Here is a 20631-nt window from a genome sequence, read left to right as displayed (position 1 = left end):
TGGCGCCTGCGCAGTTCGGCCCGACCGCGCTCGTTTCTCCCCGCCCCCCACCCCCTCCCTAGCAACCGTGGTCACGCCCGCCTCCCCCACCTCCGCCGGCCGCGCTCGCGCACGCGCGCCGCTTCCGGCCGCTCGGCCCCGCCCTCCCCGTCACCCGTAACAACCACTGGAGCCGCGCCGCGCCGCGCCCCGCCCGCGCCCGCCCACTCCCCGGAACCGGTGGCGGAGCTCGGGCGGCGAGCAGAGGAGCGGCGACGACCCCGCGGAGCAGCCAGGATGAGCGCCTCCCGCCGCCTCGCGTCCTGGGCTCGGCCCTTCTGACAGAGGTAGGCGCGCGGCGCCGCGGCGGGCTCCGAGGGCGCCCCCGGCGCGGCCCCCTCCCCCCGGCGGCCGCCTCCGCGCCCGGCCCGCCCTCCCGGCCCCCTCGCTCCCCTCGGCCCCCCTCGGCCCCCCTCGGCCCCCCTCGGCCCCCCTCGGCCCCGAGCCGGCCCTCCTCCCGGCCCGCCGCCCCTCGTCCGGGGCCCTCGCCGCTCCCCCGGTCCAGGCCGCTCCCTCCCCGCCCCCACCCCGCCCGCCCGCCGGGCCTGGCCGCGACCCCTCCTTGCGGGCCGCAGAGTTGGGGGGCCGAGCCCGTCCCTGGCGCACCTCCCGGGCTTGCCGGGGCCGCCGCGCTGCAGCCCTTGACCCGGGGCCCTTCGCGCCCGGTCGGGATGGACTCGCCGGGTCAGACCGTTGGCTTGTTTTTTAAGGACCCAATGGTCGTGCCCCAGAGGCTGCCCAGGGCCGGGATGCCGCTTGGCCGAGGTACCTCCGGACTCCCACGTCGGACGTGCCCCTGGACCCGGGTATCGGGCGCTGCGTCCTGGCAGCAGCTCAGAAGCCTGGGAGCTGGCAGGGCCCTGGGCAGTCGCCGGGGGTCCCGGTGGATGTCACAGTGCCTCAGCCGAGCGCTCTGCTCTTTTCACCCCCGCACTGATTTTTACCCCCGATAGCACCCTCCTCCTCGTCCGGAGGCACCCTAAAATAATCCCCCCGGTTCCATTTCAAGAAGGTGATGGAATCCCAGCTGTGCACCAGCTGAATAGAACGCGCTGCCAGCGCCCCGACCCGCCAGCCCCGCGCCGGGGGTCACGACGCTGCCCCCCGAGCGTGGTGGAGACTCGAGGAGTTTGGCCCCGAGTCTCGTGATTTTAGAACTGGAAATCTTTCAAGATTATCTCACCACAAATCTCATTTTATGGGGGTGAAACTGCATCCGAGGGAAGTCAAATGACTTGCCTGAGGTCACTCATTAATCTTGAGCAGTTTTCGGGGTGTGGGATGGATCGTGCCCGTTTCTACCAGAGCCTAGCCGGTTCCTGCCACGGGGGATGCCGGACAAACGTACCAGAGGATGGTCCAGACCCGTTTAAGTGCAATATCGTAGATAGGAATCTTCAGAAATGAAGTCTTTGTAATTCAAATTTTTTTTTTTTTTGCATCTAGACTTTGGGCTCCTTGAGGATATTCCCCTTCTGCTTTTGAATATCCTCTTGCCATACCCAGCATAAAAAAAACATTCTTAATGATCATCCTCTGCTGGACAGGTAGGTGCTTTGGGTTTATTTTTCTTTCTCGCTGTTGAATAGGGGAGTAAAGTCACAACTGAGGGACTCCAGATGAAAAGTGTGCTTTCAGGAAAACCCCTGCGGGCCCGGGGACGGGAGCCTGAATTTCTTGACATGTGAAGTAGGCGCCAGCATTTACTTGATTACTTACCGATGTTACAGCTGTTTGGGGCTGGAAACGTCAGAGGAGCCTGTGGCCAGAGCTCTTGGTGTGTCTGCCATTTGAAGACAGGTCTCTGAAGTCGTCTGTGCGCCTCGAAAGTGGGGATTGACAGGTTTCCCGTGAAGCTAGCTCTTGAAGAGTGCTCCTCCATTTGAGATAACAGTGGTATATATTTTTAAAATTTTGTTTCCCACCCTTAAATTTCTGTGTGCTCTCCCCCTCCCTCACTTAATATCTTAAAGGGCCACCATTTTTATTTGGCTTCTAGTAGAAGTTGTCTAAGAGAAAACAATTCAAGAACTATTTGTATCGGTTATCAGAATAATCAGATCATAACATTTCACTGCTGGAAATTACTCTAACCCAGGGCAGGCCTTGGAGAGGCCCTGCAAGGCGAGATAGGAACGGAGCCCTTCAGGCCTCAGACCAGGGCTCTTCCCCTCATTCCACTTGGGCTTCCTTCACCTTCTCTTACTGTCTTACTACCTCCCCCTGCCCTTGGCTGTCATCTTTTGGTTTTCGTGTGCATAGAATTGTGGCCTGTTGAGGTTTCTCTCTACCCTTAGACTATAGTGTGATGTGTATATGCAGACGTAATTTTTTCCGCGTCATGGTTATTTGTCACATATGTTTGTGTTTTGCAGGTGTGAGAAGATTGCAGTTATATTACAATCATGGTGCAAAAATACCAGTCCCCAGTGAGGGTGTATAAACACCCCTTTGAGTTAATTATGGCTGTAAGTACTTAACTTTCCAGTTTACTCTTTGGCTTCTTATGTATTTTGAGTATTTGGATTTGATGATCTATAAATTGATGTTTATTTTATTATTTGTCTCCATTGCTCCATTCGGACTTTTTTTTTATGCTTATGAACTGTATCTAGATTCTGTGAAATGTTTTGAAACTCTTAAGTCTCTGAAAATCAAAATTTGCATGTTTGTTTTTTTAAACATGCCCCTCAGGGTGATGTCTGAGTTTGAGTTAATTCTCCTTTTGAAAACACAGAAGTGGGATTCTGACTAATGCTCTTCTTGTGGATTTTGCTGTTTTGTGATTGTTAGAGTAGAACAGGGGTATGGAGTGTGGTTTTCCCCTCTGTTGCCCTTTTGGAAGAGCTGTGGCCATGGGTGATTCATTTTACCTAGAACTGGGCACCATAGGATGGAGCTTAATTTATGTTATTCTGGTAATTCTGCTGAATTAGTTTTTGCCCTTAATATCAAATTCATGAGTCATATTAGAATTCCAATAACGGGGTCACTAAAGTCTTTGTTATTTACCCAAAGAGTTTGGCTGAAAATAAGTATTTCATTTAGATGCAAAACAAAACAAACCCATTTCCAGTCACTTTTAGATTACCTTAGGGTATTCTTGCCCTTCCTTTCTCTTCCGTGTTACTGTTATTGTATAACACACACAGGAAATGCTTCCGTCATGAACATGCACCCGGAGGAAAGAGTCAGATTGAACCACAGTCAGGAGTCACAATATATGGGCCCCAGAAGACTCAGGTGTTTTAGTATCTGGCCTCTGCTCTTCATCGTTTGTGAGGTTTATCCAGATCAATCTAGTTTTAAAAACACAAAACAAAAACTCAAGCGCTCTCAAGGGAATAATTTAGATTTAGGGAGCTTGTTTTTTTAATTGAGGTATAATTTACTTGGAGTGAAGTGGTCATGTGGTAGGTGTACAGTTTGATCTGTTTTGACAACAGAGTGACCACACCTCTGCCAGGATCAGACCCTCTCTGCCCGTCCAGTCCCCTCAGAGAGTTCCCCTGTGCCCCTCTGTCAGGGTGAGGCTTTTGTTTGTTTCTTTGTTTCTTTGTGAGGTGGTGGTTTTTAGTTCTCTATTTCCCTTAAATGCCAGAACTGTTCAGTGTTTTACGGTAATGGCGCATTGAGCAGCTTGTTTCCTGTTTGCACGGTCCCGTGTGCTGGTTTGGCTTTTGGCTGTAGGAGCAAAGACCACTCCAGTGAGCTCAGCCCGGGGAGGCCTCTTGTTGGAACAGGGATAAGACTGGTGCAGAAATGCAGGAATGCAGCTGGGATGGGCTGGGTTCCTGCAGTGCTGGGGCCTTGCAGCAGCTGTCCCTGGAACTTTACCTCTTGGGCCTCTATGTGTCTGTCCGAGCCTCTCTCCCCACCACGAGCTGGCCGCTCTGCTCACTCCTGGTGTTCCCTCCCCTGGGGTGTCAGCCCACGTGCCCTGTCAGCTAGCTGGTCAAGCCCTGTGGCCCCAGTTCAACTTTGTGGCATTTCTTGTTTGCATTCTTTCAGTTTCTAAGTGGCCAGTTCTTGTCATGTTTCCTAGTTCAGCTTCTAGAGAGACGATCTGGTCATCTCTCCCCTGGATCTAGGATCCAGGTTACTGGCCAGTCTGGGAATGACTTGCCTGGCAGTGGAGGCAGAAAGGCAGCTGGCGTGGGGCGGGGGTTGAGGGGCAGCGTGGGGGGCACCATCACTGGTACGTTGTGTTTCCCAAAATGTTCGCTCTGATTTTCAGAGCTTGATGCAACCTCTGTAGTTTGCAGCCAAGGTTGGGACGGCCTCCTCTGCAGGGACTAGGCTTAATAAAGAGGCATTTGATTGTCTGCTGTTGGACTTCCGTATTTTTCTTACATTACTATTTTCAGAATGGTGACGTTTGCCCCGCTGATTTTATGCATGGATTTCAGAAGAATCTGAAATTCAAAACCACTCCCCCAATCTTTTAAAACGAACTCAGTTTTAAGTTGCTTTTGTTTTAAGGCAGTATACTTTTTTTTTGCATTGTTAGAAAGTATTTGTAATCTGAAAATGATGTAATCTTTTTTGTTCCAGAATCAGAAAGAACCCAGAGCCCTTGTTAAGTCTTCAGTGATTGCTGTGTTGTGTCATTTGCCACTTTTCCGATGTGCTTGTATGACAGGAAGTCCCAGTGTTTACTTCACATTGCTTTATTTTTTTTCATTGAGGAGGGGCAATGGTATAATAGAGCGACTCTGGCACTGTCTTCCATTCCTTCGCTCAGCCAGTCACGGCCCGTGGGGATGTCTGGCTCCCACGGAGGCTCCCACATGGTTCCCTGAAGAGCGGGTTTTGGTTGGCCATGGTCATAATCGATCCCTTCTTTCTTGATTTTTAACCTGTACAAGAGTGAAACAGAGTTTCGTATATTTCTAGGGGAGTAATTTTACACGTTATAACAATGCATAAGCTGCATTGTAATTCTCTTGAGAGGTACAATTTAATGTTAAGACTGCTAGCCTTTTTTTTTAGAAAAGTTTTTATGTATGTGGCATTATTTCTCCATATAAGATAGTTGTTATATGTATCTTGATATGTACTGAGTCCCCTTTCCACTAAAAAGCCTGCCATCTGTGTTTCAAAGATCTCCCGCACGGTTGTGCACTAGCATGTACATTGTGCACATTTTCAGCTCTGGATGCAATAAGCATCCAGTTTGTAAATGTACGTGTTTGATTAGATGGCTGCACGGTAGCTCGCCTCCTCTCAGGCCTCTGCCTCCCCTCTGATTGCTCTTGCTTTCCTTTCTCTGCCCACCTGCCTCCTTGCCTTGGGTACAGGTGGACTTTCTCTGATGACTGCTGCTGTTTTGGGACCTCCGGGTGTATATTTTGTGTTTTCTGGCCGTAAGAGATGTTGTAATGGATAGTTCATGCTATTTTAGAAATAACTCTGCACTCTCACCTGCCTCACTTCCTGGGCTGCCTCATTCAAACCTGCAGCTTCAGCTGTCACTTTATGCAGTGAGAATCTCAGAGCTTTTTCCTCAGCCTATGGTCCTCGGGTCTTCTAGACTCCTATCTAGCTGCCTGCAAGGACATCTCCATTAGACTGCTCCGAGGCAGACTGAGTACATCTGAAAGGGTTCCACCCCTCCTGCCCGCACAAAGAACACACCTCAGCAGAGAACAAACACAAAAACAAAAACCAATAAGATGCCACTCACAAGCTCCATCTTCTCTAAGCTGCCCCTTCTGACAGAGGCCTCCATCACGTGGCTGCCCTCAGATCAGAAACCTGGCTTCCTTGGCAGCCGTCCCTCCTGACCCTCAGCTGCAGTGGCGGCCAGAATGTCCTCTGGATTGTCCTTGAATTGGCCCGGCCCCTCTGAAGGTGTTGCTGTCTCAGGTGGCCCCTCATGGCTCCTGTCCCTGGAGCAGCCCCTGGACTCTGAGCCCCAGCCTCACCTCACCCGCCCATTCTTTCTCAGCTGCTGCCCCAGAGGCTCTCCATGGTAAATCTGAACATGCCACTTGCTCCTTTAAAATTCTTAGGTGGCTACACCTTACCTTCAAGATGAAGTTCAGATTCTTGGGCTTGGTCCCCAGGTCCCTTCCCATCTGCCTCCTACCTTTCTCTACTACTGCAGACCACCTGCAGGGCCCCCCGCCTGCTCCACCACCTAGTTATGTGGGATTCCGGGCAGTGTCCTGAGTTCACCATGATTTCTCGTGGCCTCCATGTCTTTACACCAACCTGCTGGGGATACCTTCCCCTCTTGCTCACCTGTCTAACTGCTCAGATTACCTGGTCAGGTCCGTTCTCCTAGTTGGAATTCTCGCTCTGTGCTCTGCTGCTCACTGTCACTGCCTCGTCGAGGTCGCTAGGCTTGTTGACTTGCCCTCCGTGCAAGTGTCTGGAGGGTGGGGATCAAACCGTCTTGCTTTTACCTGGGCACTTAGTAAGCCCTGAAAAATAGTCTACAGAGCCAGTGAGTGTCGGAGTGTGTGCCTTTGTTGCCCGCACCTCACTTCTGACCATGATGATCTGGCGGAGGGTCTCGCTGGAATGTACCCTTTCGGTTAGAGGTTTTTCCTACTTGCAGTTAAATCGTGCTGGGAAGGAATCTGCTGCAGATGATGTTTTGTGAGTGAAGCACATTTTTGTCCCGTGAACTGGGACTCCAGCTGACTGAAAAACGGGCCTGGCTTACGTGCCACCGGGTGCTGTGAGGGGCTCTTCTCCCATGGTAATGAATAGCTAGGGTTTAAAAATTCGGTTTTCCTGGTTCTCCTATGCTACATAAAGTTCATTGAAAATTTTCACTCTGATAGGATAGTATCCTTCCTAATTTTTCTTTTTGAGGTGTCTGTAGGTTTAAACCCGAGAGGCTGGTTGTTACATGACTCTCTTGTCTTAATGAGTAAGTTATCCCACCAGATACCAGGTAGTCCTAATCATAAAATATGTGTTTCTTTTCCTTCCCCTAGTTCAATGCCTGTGTATGTTTTAAAAACCAAGTCCAGACTAAAATCCACAAGGTGCATATTTTAAGGAGTACATTGATTTAAGAGCTCGCTGGCTGTATTGCAGGGTTTATGCTGTTAAAATTAGAAAGCTCTGCCCCAGACACCTGTTACCGTCATTTACTTTTGTTACGCACAGAGCTGGTTTAGGACGCACCTTCCAGCAGTCCTGAACTCTGCTTCTCGCTGAATGGGATTTCTTGGGGTGCACCTAGCAGTTCGGTTTCTCAGCCCCCCGTGAGCCCGGTGCCTCCTCAGGTCTGAGACCACGAGTTCAGTTCTCCTCAATTTGAATTTGTGGCTGATGGAATAGGAAGAAAGGAGGTTAGTTTCAGTTAGAGCTTCTTAAAAAGTGTTTGAAAAGAACAGATTCTTTACATTGTGCTTCCTTTCGAAGGGTTTACCATCTGCTGAAGGAGTCGGTTGGCTTGTTTTCTGTGCTTCTCCAGACTGCTATTCTTGAGTTTAGTTGGTGATACCAACGCTATACGCACAAGTCTGTGTGTCCTTGGACTTATCTCAATTATTTGTATGACTTCATTCCCTCATTTTCAGGTGGAGTAGATTTGTATTCTATTTTTTTATTGTTATAAAATATACATAGAATACAATTTACAATTTTAACCATTTCTAAGTGTACAGTTCAGTGTTAACAAATACATTCACATGACTGTGTAGCTGTCGCCGCCTTCCATCTCCAGGATATTATCACCTTCCCAAACAGAAAGCCTGTCCCCACTGAACACCAATTCCCATCCCCCTGCCCCCAGCAAACACCTCCCCCCCTTTTCTCCTCTGTCTCTGACTATGACTGTGACTGTTCCTTATGAAAGAGGAATCACACAATATTTATCCTTTGTGACGTGCTTACTCCACTTAGCGTAATGTCTTTCCTGTTCATGTTGTGTGTGTCAGAAGTCCCTTCTTTTTTAAAGGCTGAATAATTCATTTTGTATGTGTTTATCACATTTTGTGTATCTATTCATCGGTCAGTAGACACCTGGGTTGCTTCCACTTTGGGGCCATTATGTTTACTATACATTTTTAACATCTAGTTTTTAACTATAATGCCAACCAAAAATAATTGCATATTTCTTTAGGTTTATTTATTTATTTATTTGATAGATTTCAGATCTAAAAGACATATTCCTTGAGGAATTCAACCATGTATTTATTCCATCTAGTCAGAATATATCTTTAATTTACATCTCATGATTGCCGTGTTTCTTAATAAAGAGAACAGCATCTAAAGGCAGGTATAGAATGAGCGCTAAGGGGTGATCCGCTGGAGCCAAATGTGGGCTTCTGCCACCTGGGAAGGGCAGTGGCAGAGGAAGTAGAACCAGCGCCTCATGGTCTGAGGTACAGTTTATATATGAGGTGGTGAAACAGTGGTACATGATCGATATTTTCCTCATGGATTAAACCAACTCCCACTGTCAGCCCATTGACAGTGCAGTTTTTATTCTGTTTCACAAAGCCAGATAATATTTCCATAGCTCATTACATTCTTTTATGTGGGCAAACACATGGCAGCTTTAAGAGCTGACAGCTGCAATTCCCTGGGACACCAAATGCTCTTCTGAAGTCCACGAGTTTATTTTTTACACTGGAAAGTAAAACAGCTCTCTTCCAAGTCCACTCGATGTGAAGAGGAGTATGTGAAACTGCTGTGTGTGTTGTCACATGAAGTTTGCTCTTTATTAGACAAAAATTTTATGGGTAAGGAATGGTTTTGGAAAATCATGGCATGTTGTGGATCTCATTGGATCCTGGGTCAGTTCTATAGTTGCTTTAAAGATGCAAGCCTATGAAAAGCTCAGAGAAGACAGACCTTTCAAAGCACTCCCAACTGTCTTGTTTGCCTGGGGCTTTAAGAAACTGGCCTGAAAGATTTGACCTTCGAGGCTTATTGACAAGGTGTCTTAAGTATCAAGATCTCCTTAGAGATGTGCATGCCTCTGGGTTTTCCAGCTAGTGTCCTTGACTTCTCTGATGGGGGTGGGTTAATGCTTTTATTTTTGCAATAGAAAACATATATAGACACGTGGAGATCTGGACGCCTATCATATTTAGAGCTAAGCCATCAGACAGTATGTGGTTTGCTTTCATGTTTATTTTTTGGCCACCAAATGATACCACTTTAATGGTTGAAAGTGAATGCAAGGAGAGTAGAGGTGGAGTTGATATATAAATGTTGTGCTGGGCAAGTATAGGCTGAGTTACTTTGCACACAGGGAACTGTACAAATGAAGGTTTAAACAGAGAAGAGGTGGGCGAGTGAGTCAGTGGCGCCTGTCTTGGCCTGGGCCTGCCAAGCCTGAGAGCAGCTGTGAGGCCCATCAGCTCTGTACACGGTGACGACTCGTCTGCAGCAAACTCATCCTTCCCGTTAAATGTGTGCTGTTCGTTTTACTGTTGTATGAGTTTTACCTAGTCTGTTTAACATTATAATAAAAATAACTGGTCAACACTAAAGGTCCAAGGAAACTTCTCTTTTGAAAGGGGTTTGTGTGGTGGTCAAGCTTTATAAGCAGTTTCTCTGAGTTAGAGGATTTGCTTGCTTTGATTAGCCCTAGTCAGCCAGGTCCTTAGATCAGGTTCTGTTTGAAACCCAACCAGAGGTCGGGGGAAGAGATAAAGGTTCTCGTGTTACTCTCTGTGCTTCTCTTGAGAGGCTGGTTGGCTCAGCTGATTTAATGGGCAACCCTTCTGTTCCGTGAATGAGCAGGGATAGTCTTATAGTCGTTTTCATTGAGCTTTGATGGTGAAGTGAGAGTGGAAAGTAGGGATGTCTGTTTTCAGCTTCCAGGTCTGGCTGATCCTTGGAGATTAACACAGTGCACACACGCTGACTGCTTTTTCAGCAGTGGAAAAGTCTTTTACGTTTGTGATTCTCCTGGTCTTGTTTTCTTTTCGTGAAGGAAATTTTTGAGTCCTTTGTAAATAGGCCTTAAATACAACTGTATCGGGTCTTTAACAGTTTAGAACTTGTAGAGCCATTCAGTTTGAAAATGTCGGTCGTGTACACAGGAAGCAGAGTAGGTCTGGATGCCATAGGGGGTGGGAAATGATTCTAAATTAACAGGTTCTGCCTTCAGAGGCCTTACCTCCTGGAGCGGCTTTCTGGGGCATCAGCTTGCTGCAACTGAACCGTGCCTGTGGGCTCTGCTCTTGCCCAGCATGCAGTCCAGTGGGAGGCCTGGTGCCCCAGGCCCCTGGGGATAGATGGGTCCTGCTGAGGAGCCACCATTTACGAAACACTTAGAGAAATTCTAAAGGTCTGGGAATGGCGAGCACTCATGAAGTGCTTCCGTGCCAGTGTCTCACTCACTGCGCACCGACTGTGGGGTGGGCTCTCTCCCCAGCTTTATTGAGATACAGTCGACATGTAAGTTTGGATTAGTTTAAGGTGTACAACATAATGATTTGACATGTTGTGAAACGATCACTACGAATTTAGTTAACACCATCACCGCACATAGGTACACATTTGCGTGTGTGTGATAACTTTCAAGATTTACTCTTAGCAACTTTCAAATGTACAGTATTGTTGACTGTAGTCACCATGCTGTACATCACATCCCCAGGACTTACTTGTAACTGGAAGCTTGACCCTTTTGTAGACTTCTGTCTTGCCTGCTTTACAAATGAGGAAACAGGTTTGAATTGCCGATGCAGTGACCGTCCCTGACCTGCCGCCTCACCTGCTCACGGCGCAGACTGCCCGGGTCCCACAGCCCGCCTGCGGCTGCCCGCCTCCAGACACACCGATCGTTGCAGTCAGCCAGCTGTGCTCAGACCTGGTTTCCTAACTGGACAGGGCCAGTTTGTAGCCTTCGCTTTAGAATTCTCCCCATTTCTCTTCCCCAACCCCACTCTCCCGCTGATCTGCCTGTGACCTGGTTGCCTGCTGGGGAGAAGACCTTCCCCCGCAGTACCCCATCTTTGGTGGCTCACAGAAGGGTTGGATAGGAGCCTGGCGTTCAAGGCGAGGCCAGGCCTCTTGGCACTCGGGCTCTCCCGTGGCTCTGCTCTGTGCCTAGTTGTGCCTTAGCCCTAAGTGACAGTGCTCCGGGAGTGGAGGGAAGGACACTGTTGAATCAGGCGTGCTAACGGGGGGGCCAGCCCCGCTGGCTGAGCTTGCACTGGCCCGTCTAGGGGCTGGTGCAGGGTGCGGCCGTGGTGGGCCGCCAGCGAGGTCACCTGGGAAGGCTTTGTCCTTAGAATAGTAGCTGAGCTCCCAGGCCTGTGGGAACAGCAGGCTAATGTTTACATGTATTCCGGCCAGGATGGGAGCCGAGCGATTAGTTTCCTGACAGGAGGTCTTTCCCTTCCCAGTGTATTGTTTCTCCTCTCTGTGGAAAATGTTAATACCATTAACACGAAGCCCGCAGGCTACCTGCAACCGGAACCTGTCAGGCCAGCGGTCACTCAGCCCCCCTCATTGTGAGGGCTCCGGGGCCATGCTGTCTGCTCCCAGCACTGAGCACGCGGCTGACTGACAGTTACGTAACGAACCAGTCATACATTTCTTGTATTTATTTCATACTACAAAGGGAATATTTTACTTTTAATACCTAAGTTGAAATAAGGTCATTTCTATCTCTATCTCTTTTCTTTCCCATATAGAAGGAAGGAGACCTCTATGATATTATTTACAACTAGTTCCTTTTTTTTTAAGTTGGCTAATAATAAACAAAATAATTGGTTTTCAACAAAGCCTCATGAGGCTTATATCTCATGTTTTTAGGGCCATGAGGAATGTAATTATCATTTTAGTCTGGTGAACACATGCAGTTTTTGGGGGTGCATTTTCAAAGTATAGTAAAAAAGATAAACGTCAAATGAAAAATGTTAGTTTCTGAAGCTGTTTCTTTTAGGAAGGTTCCCTTTCTGTTCTGTGCGTAGCCTCGTTGGTTCCTGGACTGTGGGTGGCAGTGTCTTTAGCCTTTGTCCCTTTTTCCCCCTGAGAAGCTCATGTGCTCATGGAACAGTGGCCACACTTATGTTGCTACTCCTCCCCGAGGAAGTTTTTTCCATTGATTTTTAGGGAGAGGGGGAGGAGGAGAGAGAGAAACACGGATGAGAGAGACGCATCGATCGGTTGCCTCCTGCACGCGCCCTGACCGGGGCCAGGGATCCAACCTACAACCCAGGTACGTGCCCTTGACTGGGAATTGACCTTTCGAGCCTTTGGTATGCAGGCCGACGCTCTAACCACTAAGCCACACTGGCCAGGGCCACCCCAAAAGTTCTTTCTGCCCCATTGTACTTTCTTCTACCCACTCCTAATACACCTCCACCTGTAGGCAACCAGTGATTTCTCTTACTATACATTAGTTTGTCTTAGAATTTTACCGAAATAGAATCATACGTCCTCTCTTTCTCTTTGCCCAGTCTCTCCGATTCACCATAGTTATTTTGGATTCATTCATGTGTGCATGAATACATAGTTCATTATGTTGTATCGCTAACGAACGTTCCATTGGCTGGATATACCATGATTTATTTATATATATTGCAGCAGAAAACATTGGCTTTTAAAAAAAGGTAATACTTTTTCATTCTGTAGATTTCATTTCTAAGATTTTGGATCTGTTAGAATTGAGTAAAATCTATAATTTATTTTAAAATCTGTATTAATATTTGTAAACTAGAAAATAAATGGATACTTTTCAGACTGTCAGAAAAGCAGTTACTAAAGTTATATTCCAGCAGAAAACAAAACTAGATCTGTGAATTTTGGATCCAAGAGAGGGGAGGGATGAGTAGAGAGAGTTGTACAGGAAGGGAGCTTGCCTGTGGGGTGTGGGGTAGGGCTTCCAGAGGCAGGGATGTGTGTGTGGCCTAATGGTGGTCCCTCTGCCACCAGAATCTCTTCAAAGAGCCTTTGAGCCACCTCAGTAAGCTGTCCTTGAGAAAATTAACTAATGGTTACTCTTAAATTAGCTTTAGGATTGCTGTGAGCCCAGACAGAGGCCGCTCTTTTTTTTTTTTTTTTTTTAACAAATTTACTGATGCCAGAAATGTGTTGTTTTTTCTTGTGTGTTTTTTTCATAAATTATGATTGTCTTGGTCATGTGATGTATTATTTAATTTAAAATACAAAACAAATTACAGAATTTTAACTGAGACTTTTGTCAACTTGCCACATTTTCTTGATATGTTGTATTGTTTCTTTGAGCCACTGGCAACTTGTAAGAGAGACTGAAGGCATTGCTAGCTTTTCATGTACTGATTTCCCAGAGCAAAGCCAGAGTGGCTTATAAGTGAGTTGATGGTCATGTCTAGTGCCCTAGACTCTCCGGGTGGTTATATGGAAAGCAGCTGGCTTAGCTTGTTGGCTAAATTGATGTGAACATAGTTCAGTTTAAAGGTAGGTTCTTTAAATGGAACTACTTCTAAATGGGTTTTCCTGGCAGGATGCATATTAAGCTCAGTAATTCTGAAGTTGAAATGTCTTTGCTAAAAGATGGGTTTTTTTCGCACAGTACAAGCTTTTAATGTCAAAGTTACATGCAAAGGTTGGCAAAAAACTGAAGGCACTGTTGCCAAGCTTCCAAATTGCCGGTTCAGAGATCCCTTTTGAAAGAGGAAGAGTGGGCGAAGGAAGGTGGGAGGAAGCGAGTTACCCAGAAGGCCGCTCTCCTCTCTGCGCAGGTGGGGAGCCCTAGTCTCGTTCTTACTGTTGAGACACTCGCTGTGCTGCACAGAGAGACTGAGCAAATGACTCCAAGCAAAGAACATTTCCCCGCTGACCAAATCACTCCTGGGCGAGTTCATTGTGTTTGGCCTTTTCTTGATTTCATAAATGTTGAGCATGATTAGGAAATGACGTGATAACATTGCAGATAGTTTGTGAAAAATGAGAAGACGTTTGGAAATTATCTCCTGATGCTGTGATTGGATCCTGTGGGAGCTGAACATGGGCTCCTCTTTTAGAGAGTTCTCAGCGCAGAGGTAAAATTGTGAGGCCTGCTGATGTGCGCTCTGTGGCCCAAACAGAGTTTGCAAAATAGGGAAGCTTCACCTAAAAACCCAGGTTGCTGGCTTCTCTTGAAAACCCAGAAGCTTGGACTCTTGGCTGGCACCTCATCAGAGCTACAGTGAGCTGGCTGGCAGGTGGCCCTGCGAGAAGGTGCAGGTCCCTGCTGAACGGCACACCTGGCTGGCCCCCTTGGTCTCAGAGCTTCGTGAAACTAAAATCTGTATAAATTTTCATGTATAAAATGTGACAGTGTCATATTTAATCAGTTAATTAGTTTATGTGTGGACTTCCCCCCTCCCCTGGGTTACCTTTTCTTAACATTTTCCCCAACTTTTTATTTTGAGAAATTTCTATTTATAAAAAGTTGACGGAGTGAGCTCCTGTCTACATGCCAGTTGAATTACCACATTGCTTTCTCTCTCTCTCTCTCTTTCTCTCTCTCTCTCTCTCTCTCTCTCTCTCACACACACCCACACACACCCCATTTCTTTGCAGAACCATTTGAAAGTAACCTGCTGTTATCATAACTCTCTCCTGGATAAGTCATTGCCACACCCAAGAAGTTTCACACCGATAGACTAAACTATTCACTGTGTGACGCACGCTCGCATCTCTGTGAACGTTCTTTGTGGTGATTTTTATTTCGCCGCAAGAGCCGTGCAGCATCTCATTTGCTAGCTCTGTTGCCTTCACTGCCTTCATTCTAGACCGTTCCTGCTTTTAGTTCATCTCCGAGATACACTCTTTTCTGAGAGCCCCAGCTGGTTGTTTTGCGGAATGTTCCGTAACCTGGATTTGTCTGATTATCTCCTCACTTTTGCTGTGAGGACATCGGTTGTGTGTGGTCCCGTGACCTCACATCAGGCTGTCAGTTGTCCTAAAGCCCGGCGTTTGATGAAGGTGATGTCTGCTAGATCTTTCCATTATAGAGGCACCTGTGTCCCTTTGTAACTGCCCCTTTTCTTTGTCATAATATGCAGGGTGGTGATTGGAAATGGTGGCGTCTCCTCCATAGCCACCGTTCAGTTCAGCAGCAGCCGTAGCTGACCCTTGTCTGGACCACTTGTGAACAGTGACTTCCCGGTTCTGTTGCTCCTTTGTGTGGCCATTAGGGGACAGTTTCTGCAAAACCTCCTCCCGCCCATTTTCCTGGAGTATCACTATGGTTTGTAGGGCTTTACCACCTTTTTTCTCTCTGGTGCTCAAATTATCCCAGAATTGGTGAGTGGAGCCCCATTCAGGTTGGTTCCTGTGGCCTTGGACATGTCGTTTTCTGGTAACAGACACTTCAGGCTCCCCTCGACCTTTCCTTGCTCCAGACTTGTAATCAGCCGTTTCTCCAAGAGGGCCCTTCTTAGTAGAGAGTGGTATTCAGAAACCAAGATCTGGATGCTGCTGAGGTGGTGCTGCGCCTTGGTCCTTCCTATGGAAAGAGCCGGAATGTGTATTAATATTTCTAATATGATTGGGATGTTTCTGTTTTCAGAGGCTGCAGAAACTTCATACATTGTAGTGCCTGCTGGAAATCGAGGGGACTGGTACCGATAAGGATTTCAAAGATTAGAGTGAGGTCAGCTCTGCACAGCCTTCCTTTTCCGTACCTCTCTAGGAAGGGAGGGTTTTCTGTGCTGACAGTGTGCGGAATTCATTAGCCCTACAGGTCTCTGAAAGACAGCGCGGCAAGTGAGCGTGAGCGCAGAAGCAGGCTGGTTCATGGTTTACTTAGTAACCTTTTACGCCATATTCCAACAGATGTTAAGAACAGCATTCTTGTTTCAGGCCTCGGGGAAGGTCCTTGTTCTCCTGGGGATACAGGACTCTGGATAATGCCCCTGGTGGCAGGCACAGGAGGAATGCAGCGGCTTGCTGACCACCTTTTATACTCACAGAGTTTTGGAGAGAAACTTGCTGGTTCCCTGGGCCAATTGCTCAGTAGCCTGCATACCTTAGGTGCCACCTGGTTGGGGCAGCCAAGGCAGAAGCGAGTGTCCGTGAATGTGAGTCTACAGGGACGGCTCCATCTGCAGGGAATGGAAAGTTTTTACTGTGTTTTGGATTCAGGGCTAGGCTGTGTGAGTGATGCCTGTGCTCTCTGTCTTTTGGGGATTTAAAGGATGTTGTGGGTATTTTGAAAATGATCCAGTAGGTACTTAGATAGGAGAGAGCCTAGCTGAGGTTGTTTTTTGGTAAGTGCTTGCTTGTCCTTGTGTAACTTAGAAAGAATTGTTTTGTTTGAAGCCCTGTACTCTCAGTTTCTTAGTGCGTCATAGTGCTGGAATGTAAAAGTCAGGGTTTTATGTAGTACAATTGAGAAGTCCGTTTAGGCAGTTTTCAGTGTTCGGTGTCAGGACAAACGCTAGTCAGCGTTTTCCCTGTGATCGTCCTCCTGCGCAGTGCTGCGCACTCCTGCGTCTGAGGGCCTCATGGAGACTTATCCGTGGTGCGATCTGAGCAACTGAATAAACTTCTTAAATGTTGTTTATTATAAAATGCATTAAGAGACAGATATTGTTTGATTTATCCAGGTTATAGCAGTCATGGGATCCAGAGTATACTGTTTGAGTGGAGGAAGGGAGTTCAACCTCCATAGTAAAAACATTGTGAAAATAAGTATAATTGTCTCCACATGGGTTTTGCAACCCCCTCGAGACCATTGTGTACTGATTCTCACGTGAAGTTTCTAGAAAGGTGCCTCTAGTCACATGGCCGAGTTCCCTCCTCCCCACCCCTGCTGTTGAAGGGGCTATTCTTCCGCCCTTGAATGGCTTCTGCACCTTTGTCAGAGTCCGTGTATAACTGTCCGCGCTGCCCACTGGTCTGCGAGTGTCTCTGAGCTCCGCACGGTCTGCCTCGCTGTGGCTTGTAGAGTGAGCCTGAGTACCGGACACAGCGATTCCTCCCAGTTCACTCCTTTTCAGAATTGTTCTAGCTTTTTCGCCTTTCCATATAAATTTTAAAATAACCCTGTCTGTAGTTACAAATAACAGCCTAGCTGGGATTTGGATGGACTTATGTGAAACCTCTGTATCCACATGGGGAGAACTGGCCTCTTCACTGTGCTGAGCATCCAGTCCCTGACCAGAGAAAACGGATAGTCCCTCTTTCTTAGTGGAAGCTGAGGGTGTGAAGATGGAGGCGTAAGAGATGCTTTTACATGGGAGAATGTCCGTGAGAAACTGTCAGTTCCTCTTTTCCCCACTGTCCCCAGGCCTACGAAAGGAGGTTTCCTACGTGTCCACTGATCCCGATGTTTGTGGACAGTGACACTGTGAATGAGTTCCGGAGTGAGGACGGGGCAATTCACGTCATAGAAAGACGCTGCAAGCTGGACATAGACGCACCCAGGCTGCTGAAAAAGGTAGGTGACCCAGGCCCGAGGAGGCGCCCAGCCAAAGAGAACCCTGCATACGGCTGCTCCTGCAGTCAGGTGGTACTAATACGTTCTTTCTCTTTCTTTTTTAAAGATCGCAGGAGTTGACTATGTTTATTTCATCCAGAAGAACTCACTGAATTCTCGGGAACGTACTTTGCACATTGAGGCTCATAACGAGACGTTTGCGAATCGGGTCATCATTAAGGAGCACTGCTGCTACACCGTGAGTACCGCCGTCGGCGAGCACCCCTGCCTCGCTCCACGCCGCGCACTGGGTCTGGGGGCTTCTTCGTCAGACACTCACTCATCTTCCCGCAGCGGGGCAGCAGGCAGCAAGCGTTTACTCAGAGTGGAGGCGGCCAAGTGGTGCCTTGAGCTGTGAGTGAAGATTGTTTCACTGTGCTGCTGCGTTGCTGGCCCCTGCCCACACTTTAGAGACGTATTGAAGGACCCACGAAACCGTGACCTCTGAGCAGGGTGCCGAGAGCATTAATCTGCCTACAGCTGCACTCTTACCAGCGTTTCCAGAACTTCTCCTACCAGATTGTTAGAATAACTTCCCAGGTCTCTGCTTCTCCCTAACCCTCCTGCAGAATATCCACACTGAGTCCTGAGTGATCCCCCAACTGTGTCAGATCATGTCTCTGTCTCAGAGCCAGCAGTGGCTCCGCATTGCACTCAGAGGTCATACCTCTGCCAGCCGGCCTGCCTTGTGTACAAGCCCGCACCTCTGGCTGTCCTGGTCACATAGGCGTGCTCCCTGGGGACCTTTGCCCCAGGTGCTCCCTCTGCCAGGAGCTTCTGCCCCAGTCCTCTGCTTGGCTCCCGCCCCCACCTCCTTCATCCTTGCTCAGATCTCCCCTTGACGAAGAGCCCCGAACACCCCATGTAACTCTGCAGCCTGCACCCCGCCAGTTTCAACCCTGCTCCATATTTTCTTTCCCCATAACAATTATTCTCCAGCAGTGATAGTTTCTTGCCTGTTACGTTGTGGCCAATTGTCTTTCTTCTTCTGTGAGACTGTCAGCTTCAGAAGCCAGGGATCTTTGTCTTGTTTACCACAGAGAACGCTGCTCAGTAAATACGGCGAATAAATGAGTGAACCAAGAATGACAGTGACGCTTTCATTGTAAAGTAATTCATAGAATATTTTAGAAATCTTATTTTGCTCTTTTCCTGACTTTGAACCTCTTTGTAGTGTTTCCATTTGGTGATCATATTATCAGTAAAGCATGTGTCTTGTGACCAGTGGACGGAGCAGATCATATTCTTGGTTGTCAGTGAGTTAATGGACTGTTTTCTCATTTATCTGCAGGTTCACCCCGAAAATGAAGATTGGACTTGTTTTGAACAGTCTGCAAGTTTAGATATTAAATCGTTCTTTGGTTTTGAAAGTACAGTGGAGAAAATTGCAATGAAACAATATACCAGCAACATTAAGAAAGTGAGTCTATCTTAGGATTTTATGGGAAAGGATGGTCAGGTGTCCCTGGGACAGTTGCAGCTGGTGGTCTTTCTGGGAGGCTGGGGATGGGGTAGGCAGGGATCCCAGCCATTTCTACGAGGGGAACTGCTCTGACCTTCTCCCGTGCCTTAGATCCCAGGGAGCAGAAGGCTTAGGTTCGGGTTCAGAGAATGCTGGTTGCCAATGAGGTGAGGAGGAGCATGTAGCCACAGGCCAGGGCCATGGGTTCTTGGCTTGGACTTGCCGGGCAGGTGACAGTTGGGGTGAGGCAGGAGCCACTCGCTTACAGCAGCAGCCTGAGGTGCCTGCTCAGGACCTGCTGCTGAAGGTGCTGCTTTGGGAGGAGGCGCATACAGGCAACCCACTCGGGCCCAGCCTCGGCTCGGCTGCCCATCTGCCGTGGGAGAGCTTTCCTCCTGCTGCTGCTGCTGCTGCTGTGGTTGTTGTGGGATTTTGGGTTTGAAACGTCTCTGCTTGGGATTATAAGTGCCTTTTGAAGGCTTGTTTTATTTTGGGGGCTTTGGAAAGAGTTTGGATTGAGACCCAGCACATATCGAGTGCAAGTGTGGTAAAGCAGTGCTTTTAGTCAGTCATCAAGATTCTCTCTCCAGGTAGTATTTCCTAGACCTTTGGAGAGGAGGAAGTGAAATAAAAAAACGAAAACACACAAGCATTTGACTTTCCCCTATTTATTCCACAGTTCAGGTTTTATTAGTGTTACAAAAACCTGTGAGGGATGAGAAACTGGAATGTTGCATATATACTCACCTTCAAATTGGTTTGTCTAAAGGGAAAGGAGATAATTGAGTACTACCTCCGTCAGCTAGAAGATGAGGGCATCACATCTGTGCCTCGCTGGACCCCTCCCGCCCTCGCGCCCTCAGCAGAGACGGCTGCCTCGTGCAGGAAACGAGCGTCGCTGGCTGTTGTGGTCCCAGAAGCTGTGCAGAAGGAAGGGCTGAGCAGCGAGGCTCTCAGCACCCCGAGCGGGGCCTCTGAGCCTGCCACCGCGGGAACCCCCGACGGTGGGTTCATTCTGAGAGTAGGACCAGCCAGTGCCTGCAGTCGCTTCCTCCCTGGTTACTCTGCCCGCTCTGGGTCCCTTAGGACATTAGATCTTACGTAAGAAACAGGAGCTCAGTGCTGGCCTCTGCCTCTAGCTTGTGTAACACGCTCATTTGATGTTTTCTCAGAATGAAGAGACCTAGAATTTTTTTTATTGGGCAGGAAGGCTTATGTGAAGTTATGACACCAGGAAGTGTTTTCCATTTATTTCAGTTGAAGGCATCTTTCTTGAATGTAGGGTAGCAACTAATGTTTTTAACACACTGTCATCACCTCTTTCGTGCTCACTGTGTCAGGCACTATTTATTCTAGGCCTCTGTGAACACTCATCTAATCATGGTTCCTGTGGGGTAGGAAATGCTTCACTGAGGCACAGAGAACCTGAGTCACTTGCGTAGAGTCACACAGTTGTTCAGGGCAGGGCTGGCTCCAGAGTCTGCTTCCAGCTGCTGCACTGCACTGCCTTTCGTGTGTGTTACACACACACACACACACACACACACACACACCTTTTTCAGTTCTCAGAGTGATGCCCATTGTAAAATAAAACAAGAAAACTTTCCCACAGGAGCTGTGTTAAACCTTTGGTGTTTCTTTCCCCATGTTCCTCCTTCAGAGCTGACCTGTGCCATTCGCTGCTTTCAACAGGAGGCAGGTGGCCAGTGTTTCATTGGTTTGAGGATACGCTCTGTTTTTGTACCTTGTCAGTTTT

The 20631-nt window shown here is 48.0% G+C and overlaps 1 protein-coding gene across 4 annotated transcripts in view; it reads left to right on the top strand.

Moving 5' to 3' along the window:
• The first annotated feature begins 212 nt into the window (after window positions 1-212).
• Window positions 213-20631, top strand: part of SEC14L1 (SEC14 like lipid binding 1) — a 34355-nt gene continuing 13936 nt past the window's right edge. For 3 of the 4 annotated variants that reach the window (XM_081162087.1, XM_081162089.1, XM_081162090.1), the window contains exons 1-8: window positions 213-326; window positions 1486-1586; window positions 1770-1935; window positions 2415-2507; window positions 17225-17374; window positions 17481-17612; window positions 18705-18833; window positions 19645-19879. In XM_081162087.1, the coding sequence (XP_081018213.1) occupies window positions 2445-2507; window positions 17225-17374; window positions 17481-17612; window positions 18705-18833; window positions 19645-19879 (709 nt within the window). In that variant the 5' untranslated portion in view covers window positions 213-326; window positions 1486-1586; window positions 1770-1935; window positions 2415-2444. The remainder of the gene's footprint in view (window positions 327-1485; window positions 1587-1769; window positions 1936-2414; window positions 2508-17224; window positions 17375-17480; window positions 17613-18704; window positions 18834-19644; window positions 19880-20631) is intronic. The other variant, XM_081162088.1, reaches the window with a different exon arrangement.

The sequence above is a fragment of the Miniopterus schreibersii genome (assembly GCF_964146895.1).
Source record: "Miniopterus schreibersii genome assembly, chromosome: 16".
Lineage (NCBI taxonomy): Eukaryota > Metazoa > Chordata > Mammalia > Chiroptera > Miniopteridae > Miniopterus > Miniopterus schreibersii.
This window is presented reverse-complemented; position numbering and strand designations above follow the sequence as displayed.